At 30.8% G+C, this 17,736-nt stretch overlaps 1 protein-coding gene and 1 long non-coding RNA gene across 2 annotated transcripts; one reads left to right on the top strand and one right to left on the bottom strand.

The window, feature by feature from the left end:
- Positions 1-3,022: 3,022 nt before the first annotated feature.
- On the bottom strand, positions 3,023-4,274 carry LOC127144523 (uncharacterized). The gene is made up of 4 exons (XR_007816311.1): positions 4,261-4,274; positions 4,089-4,187; positions 3,838-3,955; positions 3,023-3,492 (listed from the first exon to the last, which is right to left on the bottom strand). It is a non-coding gene; the product is annotated as an uncharacterized LOC127144523 (long non-coding RNA).
- An 11,383-nt stretch (positions 4,275-15,657) lies between these two features.
- On the top strand, positions 15,658-17,409 carry LOC103502564 (uncharacterized). The gene has a single exon (XM_008466538.1). The coding sequence runs from the start codon at positions 15,658-15,660 to the stop codon at positions 17,407-17,409; it is 1,752 nt and encodes a 583-aa protein (XP_008464760.1).
- Positions 17,410-17,736: the final 327 nt, after the last annotated feature.

Raw genomic sequence — 17,736 nt, 5'->3', positions numbered from 1 at the left:
TTTACCCACGTTTCTTTGCGTCGACAGAGACCAAAATTCTTGTAGCGAATCATCCTAAGTCACCTAAAACTAGTATATAGTGGATTTGGGATGGGTATGTATCAAATTTGAAAGTTGCTAGATATTTGCAAAATGTTTGAGAGACAAAAGCAGTAACTAAAAAACTTTCTAAAACACGTGTACAACCACCCTAAATCACATAAAATAAGTATAAAACGAATTTGAGGTTGGGTATTTCAAGTTTGAAAGTTGTGAGATGTTTGCAAGATAGAAAACAATAGATAAAAATTTCCTAAAACATGTATAGATGTACCCTAAATCCGATATAACAATTATATAATCAATTTAGGATTGAACATTTGAGATTTGGAAGTTGCAAGATATTTGTAAGGTAAAAAAGTAGAAGCTAAAAACTACCTAAAACATACGTAGAAACACCATAAATCACTAAAATATACAATTGGTTTGGTGTTGGACATTTGAGGTTCTAAAGTTTCAAGATGTTTACGAGAAGAAAAAAAAGCTAAAAACTACCTAAAACATGAGTAGAAGCACCCTAGCTAGCAACCTACATCACATAAAATAAGTATAAAATTGACTTGGAATTGGACATTTCAAGTTTGGAATTTAGTGAGATGTTTTTCAAAATGCCAAAAAATAAAAAAAAAATAATAAATAAATAAAAACAAAAACTTGCTAAAACATGTGTAAAATCACCTTAAATAACTTAATAAGATTGAATTAAAGTTTAAGGGGTTGTTTGAGGGAATAGTAGTGTTATGATAGTATGTATTTAGGGGAAGAATTATGGTAGGTAGTGTTATGGTAATATGTGTTCGAGTGAAGAGTTATGTAGGAGTGTTATAAATTTTTTTTAATCTATATCTAATTAACAAATTTAATATATTTATTTTAATAAATCATATTAGGAAGTAATTTCAGACATAAAAAAATCATCTTAAAAAAAATCTTCTTAGTCTTTTAAGTTTTCTTGTGCTTAAAAAATTCAGCCTTCATTCGGTAACTTTCTGTTTTCTATTTTTTATTAAAATTATTTTTTTTACAAATTTTTATAATATTTATGTTATGAAATAAAGAACAATGAAGCAACCAAAGAGAAGAATAGAGAAGAAATGAAGAAAAGAAGACAATTGAACTCAATTGTGGTGTCTATACAAATGATCTCTACAACCTCTATTTATAGGGTTGTGAGAATAATGGTTACAAAACCAAACATAAATAAGGGACAAGAAAGTTATGGAAATTGGTGGGGAAGGTTATTGGATGAATTTGTAACCTAAGGAGGTTATGGATATCTAATAATATGTAGAATATTCATAACACTCCCCCTTTAGATGTCCATATTATATAAAATAAATACCTCGTTAAAACCTTACTAGAAAAAAATCCGATGGAAAAACATCCTAGTGAAGGAAAAAGAGTACATCATTTTATATACTTTAATAATTACCTCATTAAAAACATTGCTAGGAAGACCCAATAAGAAAAACCATAGTCAAGAAAAGAATGCAGTATTTTTACTTCCCCTCATGAGTACATCACTTGAATTCTTCGAGTTGTCACATTTCAACGTTGTGCTTATTAAGCTTTTCAAATGTCGGAGTCGATAATTGCCATTGTAAATAAGTCTGTTAGGTTGTCTTTTGAAGAATTTTGTTGAATATTGATGTCATCATTTGATGCTTTGTCTTCACATAAGAACACTATTGGCTAGTTTTATACATCATCAATATCGCTGCATGATTTAAAATAGTTGTTCTGATCTGCTTTATAAGCTACCATAATATAAAAAAAAAAAAAATCTTCTATATGTATTGAGTAACTCGTGTAAGATCTAGCTCGCATGGGTTAGATAAATAACTTGCATATTCATAATCAATTAGAACACAATTAGATCTATTAGAATAAATTATTGTGAGCTAATAATTCTTAAATTAAACATAACATAGTTTAATTCTACTTCAATATTTTTGGAGAAATATTATTTTTATGTAACAAAATTACTAAAAATATTACAACAGATAGTGGATAAACTAGTAAAGATACAAGTGCACTTATTTCTCAAAATTATGGTTCTTCAAGACTTCAAGTTTTTCGTTATCTTTCTGATACCAAATGATATAATTTTTTTTTCACATGGTCAAGTGAATGAACCACCCTAGAAAAGTTCAATGCACTACAAGAATTTTGGCCTTTAATGTCGGTTTAAAACCGACATTAAAGGCCTTTAATGTCACTTAGCAACCGACATCTTTGTGAGCGTTATTAAAGGTCTTTAATGTCGGTTGGGCTTTAATGTCGGTTTAAAAACGACATTAAAGGCCTCTTTAATGTCGGTTTAAAAACGACATTAAAGGCCTTTAATGTCAGTTTTCAACCGACATCTTTGATGGTGTTATTGAAGCCCTTTAATGTCGGTTGGGCTTTAATGTCGGTTTAAAAACGACATTAAAGCCCTCTTTAATGTCGGTTTGTCAGTTTTCAACCGACATCTTTGATAGTGTTATTGAAGCTCTTTAATGTCGGTTGAACTCTGATATGTCGGTTTAAAATCGACATTAAAGCCTAGTTTTTTTATTCATTTTTATTTAATTGTTACATTATTGTCCTATAGACCGACATTGGGTCAATGTAGATAAATATGTTTTTCACACGCCAACAAATCAATGAAATTCATATTATGTTAGAAACTATAACATTTGTCTTTTACATTTGAATACACAAAATAAAATATTAATATTATGTTTATATATACATTCTACAATAGTACATGAAAAAAGATTCTAATACAAGAATTAAATAATTAAAAATCCTAAACGCCTTCTCAGTCTTCAATTTTCAACGGTCGCTTGACCATTTCTACACAATCGCTTAGCTTTCAACCTGATATCACTTCAATTATCTACAAACAATATCCAAATAAACAATTTATATGAATAACAAAGCTGTTTGAAGTACTGAAATTGCAGAAAAGGATGAAAAGTTCTTAATATTGCCCACCAAATGAATAATCAACATTTTTTTACATAACATTATTATGAAAACCAATATCAATCTATAAAGAAATAAGCAACATCAACACAATAAGCTGAAAAGTAAAGCTTATTGTAGTCCAACGTAAGCATAAGTAGCGCAAAGAAAAAATGTCCCTTACGTCACCAATGGAATTTCATTCCAAGTAAACATAAACATCATTAAAAATTAACTAAAATAATAAATAATAAACAAAATCAGAGAAAGAGAGGAAGAATCACAACTTACCAATAATCCCACCACCTGCTGTTTCGCCAGCAAGACTACCATTTCCACTACCACTGCCAAGTTCACAAGGGAGATTGGGATCACCATACGCAACACCGCCATTAATGAAGGTGCCATTATAGTATCCATCACCACCTTTCCCACCATGTCCACCACCTGCACCAAGACCATTTGCAAAAATTCGTCCTCTACCCACTTCACCGGTGCAGCCTGCACAACCAAGTACAAAACATGGTGAGTTGCAATAATGGAAAATTTTCCTCTTATGAATAACCAAACTTTCATCAAGAAAAGATGGAGGCAATCACATACAATAACGAAAACCCACAAAGGATGCAAGATAAAACTAAGATACCAATTTAAATGGAAAAAAAGAAGAAGAAGAAAAACGATACATAGCCGAAGCACAACAGAAAACTTTAATTTATCTACAATAGTGTAATGTAATATGTTCAACCTTCAGTTAAGATGAAGCTGCGGTATATTAACAATTTTTCATTAAAACTACTTGAACCTGCCAGGTAAGAACAAAATAATTGGAAGAAAAATGCATACCAAGACCAGAAGCACTAATTGCACCAGATAGGTAAACAAATATATCCCTGACCCAGTGAAAGTGAATAACAGATCCAGTTATGGTGCCTTCAACTGTTAGATCTTCAACTCGACAAATCTGCAGAAACAAGCCAAGCAAACAAATATCAGATTAGACAATGAAAAGCATGTTCAGTGTAATGAATAAATCTCAAAAATAATATTCTCCACACAAGATAACTACTTAGTGGTCAGTCTGGCTAATGAGACACCTGAAGAGTGAAGGGCAATGTGGAATTCACGTTACAATCTTCAGGGGGTGAAGTAGTTCCGCTGGACAATCAGAAAGTTCACAGTAGAGCCGTGGTCTCCTGCAAATTTATAGAAAAGTTAGGGAAACAAAAACGAAATTACTGATCTACGATCATACATTAGAAAACTTACGTCTTATTGGCAGAAGAGAAACAGTAAAACTGTTAGTTTAGAAAATAACAGAAAGAAAGAAACAGTAAAGTTGGCGAGGCGCCCAAGAGAAAGGTTCCCTCTCAATCCCACAAAAGATTCTACTATTTCTCTTCTGCCAAATACCCCATAACAAACAAGAAAGATTGGCTTGATTTTTGTCATGTGTCCAAGATATAGTGCCATGGCTAGTCATGCCACCACGAGTTAAAAGGGAAACAAAAACTTCATGAATCAGTACTGTGTTGAAAATGTTAATTACATATGAAACACACTCTTGAGAAAGTCCAAAGAATAATTTTTGGCTAAAATATAGCTCTCGATAGATGGGAAACAAAAGGAGCTGCTACTTGCCTTAATAACAGAATTGCTCATAAGAAGCTCTTCTGCAATTAACTCAAATTCTGATGATGCATAATGAGCAAGCCCAAAGGACAGGACTGCACCAACTGATAAATGAATTTGTCCTTGAACCTACGTGAAGAATCAGCAGCATTTCACCATAGAAGTACATAATAGAAAGAAATTGTTCTACCATTGGAGAAACAATATGTTGAATCAAAGAGAGTACGAATTTGGAAGACTGCGAAGTGTCTTAGTCAATTGTTTGATGTTATATTTTTAAAAATTGTAGAGTACCTCGATCACACATAACCTTTTTAAATGGTCTTCTTAGAACCTACTTTGTAGAATAAGAAACAACAATTGGTACTTGCAATACCTTCCTCATATATTTGGTAATACTTGCAAGCAAGTCTCAAAATAGCAAGGTAGAAAAAATTTGCATGCTAAGATGAAATTACACATCACCAAACATTCATTTCCACTTAAAAAAAATAAAACAAAATCGAATTCTCTGAAATGGGACGTCTAAAATTGAAACTTAATCCTAAAGCTGAGCTTAGGTTAATAGGTTAGGATGGGGCATGTCTTGGAGTGATTTTGAAAGGTTTAAAATCACTTTCTGTCAAGTTCAAAATCAATCCCAAAAATATCTTTAATCACTCAACATCAACTTTGATTGAATGAAAATCATGTTTAAAATCATAAATCCAAATATGAAGATGATTTGATGAGAATCACTTTTAATAAATCACTTATAAACAAATCATATAATCACTTCTTTAAAAAAACACTCCCAAAGAAGTAACAAAATTTGTTATTATTTGAATGTGATGATTGATTACTTTTCAACGAACCACCAAACAAGCAAGTATCTGCCCTTTTCTTGGAATTCTGGTTATTTAAATCCTTTTTCTGATGAAATTACTCTTTCTTCTCTAAGAAAGGGCAAAATGCAACACTTCCCATTAATAGAAAGATGGCATTGATTATAACCAAAAAAAAAAGGCAACTCAAGAAGTCCAGGTCAAAAAACACTCAAGCTGCATGATCCATATGAGAACAGAAATCAGAGAAATAATAATCTGCATAACCGTGGAAGCATATACTCAGAGATATATAACCTGTACACGGCTCCAAAACAAAGGAACCAAAGCCTTAGCATGGTTTTGAATGTACACATTTGTCCAAAGAGGCTGCTTGGGAAATGTTAGAAGAAGTGTATTCGTCTGAGTAGATAAGTTGTCATTGCTAACAATAAGACTTCGAGGCACAACATCGTAATACGTTCCTGCAGCACCCGCATTTTCAGAACAGCCATAACTCTTCCCCCCTACAAACAACACATAAAGGTCACTATATTATATTTGATTCTTTCTCATTCTTTTCCTTCTCTGCACTATGATGGTATTATAGAGCAGAAACCCCATGACAACACTCAATTTTTGTTACTAAATTTACGTTACTTTCTTTTATTTCAAGGAAAGAAAAACAACCTTAGAACATGTTACTAAATATACATCTTAGAGATAAAATGCTCAAAGTCAAACACAAGGCTAAGACAGCAGACTAGAACAACAAAATGAAGCTTGCTTTAAGTTATAGCTAAGTCAAATAACCTGAATCTATAATGGAAGTGTTTGAAGCATCCGACAATGGGGGGCTGACTTCTCTGAAACAAATAATAGGCAAAGCACGCTACGGTATCTTTCTTGCTTTTGTGATGTCCTGAAAACATTGCATATAGTAAGAAAACCGAGATACAAAGAGAGATTGCAATTGTAATGACTGATAACATACTTGCAAATCTAGCATAAAGTTTTATAATAGAAAACACCCACTCTCATCTCCAACCTTAAACTCATCTTCAAGTAGAAGACCTTAGACTCACTAGCAGAGGCAGATGGAATAAGATTCGAGTCCAAAAGCTGCAAAATACTCGCGCAGACATCGGAAAGCTCAGACTCAACCTTTGATCTATAATCCTTAACAAGAACAACATGCTCTTCATTCTTACGACTCTCCTCCTTTTGCTCGATGGAAGAAACAATCCGCCAAGCACCTCGAAGTGAGCCAATCACGTTCTTGTAAGCGACAGAGAGAAGATTTCGCTCCTCAACAGAAAGCTCAGAGCCAGGTGTTGAACCAAGAAATGTTGAACCAAGAAGAGAGGGGAGAAAGTGATGAGATTGAGAAAGGAAGAAAGGGAAGAAATGTTGAGAGAAAACCTTCTTTCGTAGGGTTTGGTAGAGAAGAAAGGAGAAAATAGTAAAGTCTAGGGTTTGGCAGAGAAGAAAGGAGAAAAGAGTAAAGCAAGAGAGAGAAAAATTCAACTTTTTACAAAATTAAAAAAATAAAAAATAAAATAAAAAAGACCTTTAATGTCGGTTCTAAAAAACATGATGTTTAATGTCGGTTTTAAACCGACATTAAAGATAAAGTTTAATGTCGGTTTAAAACCGACATTAAACATCCGCCTTTTGAAAACCGACATTAAAGCTTATTTTTCATTTTTTCCACCCGACATTAAAGACCAGATTTCTTCTAGTGATGATATAACTAGTCCAATTTTGTTTGCTTTATGCTTTATTTGCAAGTTAAGACAAAACGTATAATCTCAAATTTTTTTTAGAGAAATTCTCGTCTTTGAAATATCTTCAGAAGTTTCTACTCAAATCATCAAATTGGACAAATATGGGTTATTTTTATACCCTCGTATAAAAAAAATGTAATAAAAGATGATGATATTCGTCTGTAATATTTTATAACTATCTCGTTATTAAATCATATGATTTCATAACCTTTAATCCTTCAGGGATATAATTATTAATAAATTTATATAAATGTATAATGACTACATCCATAAGGTGTATGTTACGTTTTGCATACACACTAAGATATGTTAGATATCTCATGGTATTGTATCCACCATAGGAGAATATGTATCTCTCATATAACCAATATCAGTTCTTTGCAATAATTATTATGGAACTTGTCCCACTTTCTATTTTTTTTTTCTTACAAACACTTTACTTGTATTCATCATGTTCGACATTCTCTAAATGTCTAACTAGTTCTCACGATATGACAAATATAAGTTTATTTTGGTTGGATTGTTTCTTTTCACATAAGCCAATCCTTTCTGTGTTGTCGCGACATTGTTCAATATGTCTAAGTATATATTACTTATTTTCATAAATAATATCGTGAGCAACATTGTATGCAAAAATGTTGTCAAGTTATTTAAGTATGGTTTCATTTCTTGTCGTGACATATAATTTTATCGAGATCTCTTTACCATTCTTTTTTACTTTAAGATTCTTATGAATATTCATATTCATGATTTCTTTTGGAATATTCATATTCTTAACTGGATCATTAATTGACTATTTCTTCTTCAAGGATCTTTCTCTTTGGAACTCACATTTGCCTATCACGCTTCAAGCGTGTAGTATTGACAACTTGTTGCACTAAGATATCATTCTTAAATGGTATCTTTGTAACCACTATAACTTGGTCACTTTCTTATAATTATAAATGTTCTGTAAATGCATCTACATTTGATTTGATATCATTTTATTCCAAATGAGATATCTTTTGAACTTCTAGTTCAAAGTAATCTGTATGATGCTCAACATGAAACAATACTTATGCATTCATTCAATTAATTTTTCCAACATTTTCTTAATTTCTCCCCCTAATGTTGGAAAAAAATTGTCTCATTAGAATTAGCAAATTGCATAGTAAATATATCATCCATCCAGGGTTTAATTGTTTCATCATCTAAACATGATCTCATACAAATTTAGAAGCTTTTCTATTCAAACATATGTTACAATATGTTCATTCACTTATCTCAATCAATTATCAAATGTTTGGGATGCAAATTCACTAACATTCTTAAATCAAAATAATAAGTATATCTATGACCATTAATAGGATGTGCCAACCAGAATAAACCATGAATCTCCTCCCAAAAGCATGAGGTTTCAATTTCAATTTTTGCTAGTGAGAGTTTGATAATTAACCTCTTGAGAACAAGAGACCCCTTGACAATTTATTACATGAAAAAATCTTCTAGTTCTTCTATGGATCAATGTATATTTCCAATCATACATTAATTTCATTATTGACCCAAAATGACTCTCATGTCAATAAAATTATATTTGAATCAATAAACATCAGGTTCATTGTTGCATATATATCAATTACATGAATGTGTGTCTAATATAATTGAGAAGTAAAAGTAGGCAAATTTTCTATATACACTACCTGCAAAAGATTATATATAATATATGCATATCATATATTATTCTTATAGTCAATCTCTCTAGATATGATATCGATTACAACATATGCCTTTCCAATTTACTAAACTTCTCGTTTGATAAATTTACAAAGATAGTAAAGTATAGGGGTCTTTTCAAAAATATAATAAAGCGACAAAGTATTTACACTGTATAGAACAATTTCGAAAGTAGAAAAAGCTCAGAGGCTCACCGTGTAAAATACCAAAAATGCCCCATCAACAATGCCCGCAATATATTTGGTAACGCATCGTTTAGATTTGACTATTATTTGGTACACTATAGATTTGTTTTTTCAATTCTATTGTTTAATTTGGTTATACGTTTAATTAATTGAGTTACATGATCGTTTATCCCAAATCTAAACCATTTTTTTTTCAAAATTTGGTGATTGTTTAGATTTGGGGTTCCAAATCTAAACGATTTTTTTTTTTTCAAAATTTGGTATAAAGATTTTGTTGAATAAGAAATTTTGGAACCAATTGCAAATTGCCACGTCATTTACTAAAAATAATTGTATTTGGAATTAACTAAAAGTTGACATGTGTCCCAAATTAAATTTAAAGATAAATTGGACATTTCTAATGATGTCACATGTTTTTTTTATGACAATTGGATCAAATTAATTATTTTGGTTCAATTAAATATTATTTACTTGGGTTAAAATTCAATTAAGCCCAACAAATAAGCTTAATTTAGTCCAAAATTAAATATGACTCAAATTCTTGTGATTGAGCTCATGGGCATGGTCCATATACTAGTCCAGGCCCAAGTCCATAAAAGTCTAGGGAACTCTATAAATAGAAGAGTTCTCTTCATTTGTGGAGGTTGGAAATTTTTTACTCCGGAAGGTCTAGAGAGAATTCTCCCAAGAGATAGAAGCCTCCTCAACTCCTAAAGTCGACCACCCTCGAAGATTGAAGCTCCTTTGAAGATACAAGCTTTCTTCCAAGACTCCAACTCCAAAAACATCCTCGAAGATTGAAGCTCTTTTGAATGTTCCGCTTCCTTAAATCAAGCGTAAGCATCCAGGTTGGAAATTTTTTACTTTAGAAGGTCTAGAGAGAATTCTCCTAAAAGCTAGAAGACTCCCACCTGCTGAAGTCGACCACCCTCGAAGACTGAAGCTCCTTTGAAGATACAAGATTTATGCCAAGACTCCAACTTCAAGAATATCACGTGCTCCGCTTCCTCAAACCAAACGTAAGCATTCAGTCGAGAGAGAATCAGAGGATCAAATTCTAGAGATCGAACCACATCTCATCAAATCAACATAAATATAACATCAACACAAATTCAACTCCATGAATCAAATTTCTTCGAAAATCTCGTGTGAATAAACTTTTTTCAATATTCTTTATACACAATCTTTTAGTTTTGGTTACCTTAATTTAAATGTCTAACCAATTTTTTCAAGATTCTTTAATTTAATTACCTAGTCTAAACGTAAAAAAGAAAATAAGAAAGACGATAGGATGGATGCAATGGATGAAAAAAAAAAGAAAGACATGCATGTACCTAAAAAAAGAGAGAAAAACAAAAAAGACTATAGAAAGGAATAGATTTGGTTACCCAAATCTAAAAACAAAAAGAAAAAAGAAAGAAGGAAGAAATCGCATGAAGAGTATAGACGAAGACGATAAAAAAAATTGCAAAGAAGAGAAAAGGATGGAAGGGCACATCTGGAATATTTAAAAAAATGCTACATTTATGGGTTTTGTTACACGGACCGTAAATATTTCAGTAGTTTGTTATATTTAGGAAAGTTTCCCTAAAGTTTATCAAGACTATCAAGACTATCAATCAAGATTATCAAATCTTGAAGATGTATTGTTTAGTTTTAAGTATAATATGCATAGATCTACTAATATGCAACATATAAATATCAATTATTCTTATTCTCTCCAAGAGATTAAAAGGAAACCCAAATATTTCATCAATATATATATATATATATATATATATATATGGGTAAAAGAATAATCATCTCTTCAGGAGATTGTAAATAATTTGTGATATCCAAATAATATCATATTTATAAGCTTAAAATAATGATCTCTTCGAGAGATACAGATAATTTCTTAAAGTTTGCTTTCATGCATCGTTCTCCTCTTTCATTGTTAAGGATTTTAATTTTTCAAATAGACTCTTAATGTACGACAAGTACAAGATTATTGTATCTTTTCCAATACATATTTGGAAAATAAAATTCTCGTATGCATATGCATGGTTCTAATCAAATAAACACTTCTTCTCTATTAACATAATTTCAATCTTACTAAATATTGTAACATTCACTTCAGGGAATGCTATTAAATTATTTGATTGAAATTTACCATATGTATATTATAGAAACATATGCTCAATATATGATATAATGTTCCAAACTTTCTTTCTCAAATTGTTATTGTAAGAGCAAAGATGTTTTGATATGTGCAACTACTGGTACACGACAAAAACAATGAGCACTAACTGATTTATGCAACTTCAGGTGCATTAAATCAACATTGAGTTTAAGAAGTAATTAACTATTATGCATAACTTTCAAAAACTTTGTCATAAGAGAATTTAGTCAAATATATATAATCACTACATATAAAATTTTTAAGACTCACAAAGTTCACATGAGAATAATTTAAATATTCAACAATCAAATAAGTTTCAAAGACAACATTGAGAATTTATTCTCATATTTGAAAAACAACATTAACATTATATAATCTTAACGTATATATATAGAAGATAAATATTATCAAGTAAAATGAGATCCAATTAGGAAAACAAATATTCTAATTTAAACTTTCATATAAATTAATTAGAAAAACATCTCAATCAAATATTTCAAATATAAGAATTATATTTAAAAATAAGGCATGATTTACCACCTTAATCTAAATAACATTAGAACATTTATAACATACATCTAAAATGATATAGCATATTTGACAAATCTATAAGATTTAACCAAAAAATTAAAGTCAAGAAATACTTGATTATTCAATATCTTTTCTATCTTGGATCACTCAAAACAAGGTTATTTAAGTTTCTCAAACATAAATTTTATTCCTCAACAAATATGAAAATTATCTATGGTCTAAAATAGTAACCACACACATATATACATATACTTCAAATAGAATTTAATTTTCAATATATACTTATTCAACACGTATGTCATGATATACATATCTCATGCACCCAAAATTTAACATCACAAAATTTTACCATGAAATGTCATACATAATTTGAAACCAAATTAAGGATTGTTTTTCATTAAATCTATGTAATCGCAAATTTTTTCTATTTAGTCATTCTACCAATGTACAAGGATAAAGTACATGCAATTTTTTTCGAACAAATAAAAATATGAATAAAGTTTTCAATTCGATCAAATCAAATTATAAAACTAATAACAAATGTACCTTAGCAAACAATTTCACAATTAACATATATTGCATACTTAGTTATCAAATGTTTAAATTCATCTTTTTTTCAACTTTATGCTTAAATTCAAGAAAGATGAATCGTGATGGTGAGAAGATAAATGATGAATACACCAAATACATACATATGAAAAGTCACCAAAATTAAAACACTTACTGTACTTGAACGGGATTCTAAATACCTCAAAACTATAGAGAAGATTCTAGTGGGTCTTTAACATGAATCAAAATCAATTTTTATACAATCCCCAAAGTGGCCAGACTCGTGCTGATAACGTTTTATGAAATAAAGAACAATGAAACAACCAAAGAGAAGAATAGAGAAGAGAGGAAGAAAATATGACAATTAAACTCAATTCTGGTGTCTATACAAATGATCTCTACAACCTCTATTTATAGGGTTGTGAGAATAATTGTTACAAAACAAAACATAAATAGGGGACAAGAAAGTTAGGGAAATTGATGGAGGAGGTTATTGGATGAATTTGTAACCTAAGGAGGTTGCAGACACTAATAATATGTAGAATATTCATAACAATTTATTAAATTTAATGCTTATTTTCTCCTAAACTTTCAACGTTAAATAAAATTGAAATTTCTAAAAATGAAAACAACCCTTTGATATTATTATTTTTTTTGTAGTTTCTTAAATTTTGATTCAGTAAAACAATAGTAAAAAATAATAACAAATTATTGAAGTTTGTGTATGCAAATAATGTTTATCAACTTAATTTTTATTTTAAAAGATAAACAAAAAATCTTAGTTGGTTAATCATTTTTTATTTTTGAAATTAATCCATGTTTCTTAACTACGAGAATGGAATTAATAACCAAAATTTAAAAATAATAATAACAACAAGTTTTTGAAACCTATATTTTTCTTCAAATTTCAACTTAATATTTTAAAATATTTGTAAAGTAGGTAACTACTTAATAAAAAAATGTTCATAAGCTAAATTTTTATAAAAGAAACAAAAAATAAAAACCAAATGATTATTTGTATGAAAGGGTCTAAATTTTTTACTTTCTATTTTCTTTAAAGAATAATCTTACAAAATTAATTTTAGTAGTTTCTTTTTTAAAAATTTTATTGTCTACCCTCTACTATTATTTTAAAATATAATATAGAGTTAAAAAAAACTAAAACTAAAACTAAAATTTTAATATTTTCTAAGAAGAAAAATAAAATTGTATATCATTTTTTAATCTTTACAAAATCTCACCAATACAAAAATAATAGAGTTTTGAAAATTTAAAAATAAAGACAAATGGATATTATGGAAGAAGTTTATGTGAATTAAAATGAGATAAGGAAATTAAAATAACTCGAGTCCTAAATAAGAGTTAGGGCTATGGTAACCCAACCCCACAATGAAAACATGAGGGTAATAATCAACCCCAAAGTTTTACGTGAAAAAAAATTGACCTAACTCAATCTAACATCAACGCTCAGCACAATCAGAATAATCATAAACACTTGGCACAATGAAAATAATCATAAACACTTACCACAAAATAAAGTTGGGAGAATGTTCAAATGTAATTAAGGGTAACATAGTCAATTCACCTCTATTTTGTTTTAAAACCCCCTTTCAAAGAATTCATCCCAAAAAGTCTTTACCCATAAAAAAAGGGCCTGTTTTTTGTAATTTCTCATGGATTCTTGCTATTTTTTTCTTGAATACAAAGAGGTAGAAGTTAATCCTCATAAGATCTTAAAGCATATGATATGAGAGAAATAAACAAAATATTAAATTACCTTTGAAACCAAGAAAAGAGTTTCCTACTATGCAATAATTATGTTATCTTCAAATTACAACATTCCATACAACACTAATTTACTAAAAAGAAAATAAGAAGAGAGTGGAAATACAAGACTAAAAACCAAGTTTAGTGTAAACTACCTACGTTAGGGGTGGGCTTGTGCCCTATAGAATTAAGATAACTTCACTAAATATCAATGATAAACAATTACAACGTAGTACTTGTCTATAATAATAACACATGATTACAATGACTTCCAAATACAGTTCTATATCCCTCAATCAATCACCTAGGCTCCCCTAGGAGTGAGACTCCTTCTCACAGAAACTTAGGGCTCCCCTTAAGTTGTTGAATCAATGAAGAAAATTATCTTAGGTTTCCATTAAGACGAAGACTCCTTCTCTAAGTTTATAAGTCTCTCAGGGTGTTTAGATCAGACTCTCTCTCTAAGTTCATGTTTGGAAGTTACGAAATATTTGTTACATGTGTTCGAGATAAAAATAATAATAGTTAAAGAATAGCTAAATTTATAAGATACAACACTCTCTTTGTTCACACATACAATTGAAGTAACTATACACTTGATGCACAATGTCGCACTCAAAATAAACTGAACGACCAAAATCAACCAGAGGACTAAGTGTCATTTAAATATGCGCCATGAAAATACAAAGAACAACCTTGACATCCATAACAACTTGAACTAAATAAAGAAGAATATCGGTAGACAAAGGACAACAAAGAAAACCACCGATAAAAAAAAAAAAGGTATTTTTGCATGCTCAACATTTCCATCCTTTTTTTTTCATAAAAAACAAAAACACAAATGCAATGAAAAATCTAATGACATCAAAAGTATATTGTCAATCTCACGATCTCTAACAACATTGATTTAGAAAATGAATTAAAATAATGGATTGGGTACTCTACATTATTCTATTTCAAACATCAAAGTTGTAATTAATGTATAGAAAGTTTTATATATAATATTAAAAACACACGTGATTATATATTTTCTTATAATTATCAAAAAGAACATAATTTAAGTAACATCTACTATCAAATTAACATAAACATTACATAGCATGCATGTATTAGTAACAACAATATATGTGGTTCAAATCCTCGGACCACGTCAATTAAATTATATTCCTTCAACTCAAGCATAATTGTAGTAGGGGAAGGAAACAAATTAAAAAAAAACAAAATAACTAACTTAAAAGTAGTTGTTCATTTTTATCTTTTTGGTTCAACTAAAAGCTAGTAATTGACAGATTATTGATGAGGAAGTTGCACGTTTATTACAATTCCACAATCATTTTCCATCATTAGATTCTTACCAATATAGTGTTACATGTTTGGTAAATAAACTGCAAAGCTGAATTTTCTTAGCTTTTATAAGCTACAAAATTAGAGACACAAAATCTCATTCTCAATCTTCATTCTTCATTCGCTGACTCCTCCTCTTCTTCTCAATCAATAATCAATTTTTACCAACCAATTACTTGATTGGGGCGATTAAAATGGGTTCGAACTGTGGCTCAGAAAATTGGCGATTTGTGAAGCAAGTTCTCCAAGGACGATGGTTTTCAATATTCGCTGCATTTCTCATCATGATCGGTTGTGGTTCGACTTACTTGTTTGGAACATACTCAAAAGTTTTGAAGACCAAATTTGATTTCAATCAAACCCAACTTAGCTCCTTGGGTTTTGCTAAAGATCTCGGTGCCAACCTTGGCGTTTTCGCCGGACTTTTTGCCGAGGTGGCTCCACCGTGGATGCTTTTCCTTGTAGGTTTAACCCTCAACTTCTTTAGCTACTTCATGATTTGGCTCTCCCTTTCTGAGTACGTCCCAAAGCCTGACTTGTGGTTAATGTTTATTTACATTTACATTTCCGCTAATGCACAAAACTTTGCCAATACGGCCGTCATGGTAACTAGTGTTAGAAATTTTCCTGATCAAAGAGGCGTCGTTTTAGGGCTTCTCAAAGGCTTTGTGGGACTTGGCGGAGCAATTTTAACTCAAATCTATTTTAGCATTTATGGTCATGAAGATCCTATTAGTCTTGTCCTTCTTCTTTCATGGCTACCCTCCCTTGTATGTTTCTTGTTTTTTCTCTCATTTCGAACAGTCAAAGCCCGTAAACATCCACAAGAACTTAAAGTGTTTTTCCATTTACTCTACGTCTCATTAACAATGGCGGCCTTCATCTTGTTCCTCACCATAACCCAAAAGAGCACTCCTTTCACTCATGCTAAATATGTTGGTGGAGTGTCCGTTATCGTAGCCTTACTCTCTCTCCCCTTGTTAATCGCTGTTAAAGAAGAACTATTTCTCTTCAAACTCAATAAACAAACCAAAGATCCTTCAGTTGTAGTATCAATTCCTGTTCAAAAACTTGAAGAAATTGTCGAAACTTCTTCGTCCCCGTCTCTCTCGGACAATTTATCTAACAAGCCACAAAGAGGAGATGATTTTGGCATCTTACAAGCTTTGTTAAGTAAAGACATGGCTCTTATATTCATAGCAACAGTTTCGGCTTGCGGTTCATCAGTTGCTGCCATTGACAATCTAGGCCAAATCGCTGAATCACTTAACTACCCATCTAAATCCATAAGCGTCTTCGTTTCATGGATTTCCATTTTCAATTTCTTCGGCAGAGTTTGCTCCGGTTTCGTCTCCGAAACACTCATGACCAAATACAAATTACCTCGTCCTCTTATATTTGGGCTTACCCAAATCATAACTTGCATTGGTCTAGTCGCCATTGCCTTCCCTTTTAACAACTCAGTGTATGCAGCTTCATTGATCATTGGGTTTGGTTTCGGAGCTCAAACTCCATTGCTATTTGCTTTAATCTCTGATCTCTTTGGGCTCAAACATTACTCAACTCTTCTGAATTGTGGGCAATTGGCAGTTCCATTTGGCTCTTATATAATGAATATTCATGTAGTAGGGAGGTTATATGATAGAGAAGCTACTAAAATTGGTAACGTGAAGACTGGGAAAGGATTAACATGCACTGGAATTCATTGTTTTAGTGAATCTTTTGGGATTTTGGTAATAGTGACATTGTTTGGAGCAATGGCTTCGTTTGTTTTGGCTTATAGGACAAAAGAATTTTATAAAGGGGATATATATAAGAGATATAGAGATGATAAAATGTGGACGACTCAATCGGATGTCGAATTATTTTCCTCATCCGATGGTAAGAAGATGAAGAACTGTGACGAAGAACATGACCATGATGGAAATAAATTTATCTCTAAATAGAGATATACCAATTTGTAGCAATGAAACTTTACTTTACTTTTTCTTGTTTTTTGATTTAGAATTTTCTTTTAAGCAATAGGGTTCTTGGAAAGGTCAAATACCATACAAATTTTATTGTGATGGTAATATATGCAATGTGTAAACCCATTCATCTTCAATTTGAAAAAGGCAAATGCTCTGTTGTTCCTTGTTGTGCCAAATCAAAAACTTCACTTACATTTCTCTTCTAAGAATTATGATCGCCACCACCTTCCTCATTAATCTTTCTTTGTTCTAAATTGATAAGCCGTCTTATGATCGAGGTGGGTATATCCAATATTTCTTCTC

The sequence above is a fragment of the Cucumis melo genome, chromosome 12 (assembly GCF_025177605.1).
Source record: "Cucumis melo cultivar AY chromosome 12, USDA_Cmelo_AY_1.0, whole genome shotgun sequence".
NCBI classification, from domain to species: Eukaryota; Viridiplantae; Streptophyta; class Magnoliopsida; order Cucurbitales; family Cucurbitaceae; genus Cucumis; species Cucumis melo.
This window is presented reverse-complemented; position numbering and strand designations above follow the sequence as displayed.

Bases quoted from the DNA above. Each gene is read 5' to 3' on its own strand.
- LOC103502564 (XM_008466538.1), top strand. From the start codon at position 15,658: ATGGGTTCGAACTGTGGCTCAGAAAATTGGCGATTTGTGAAGCAAGTT.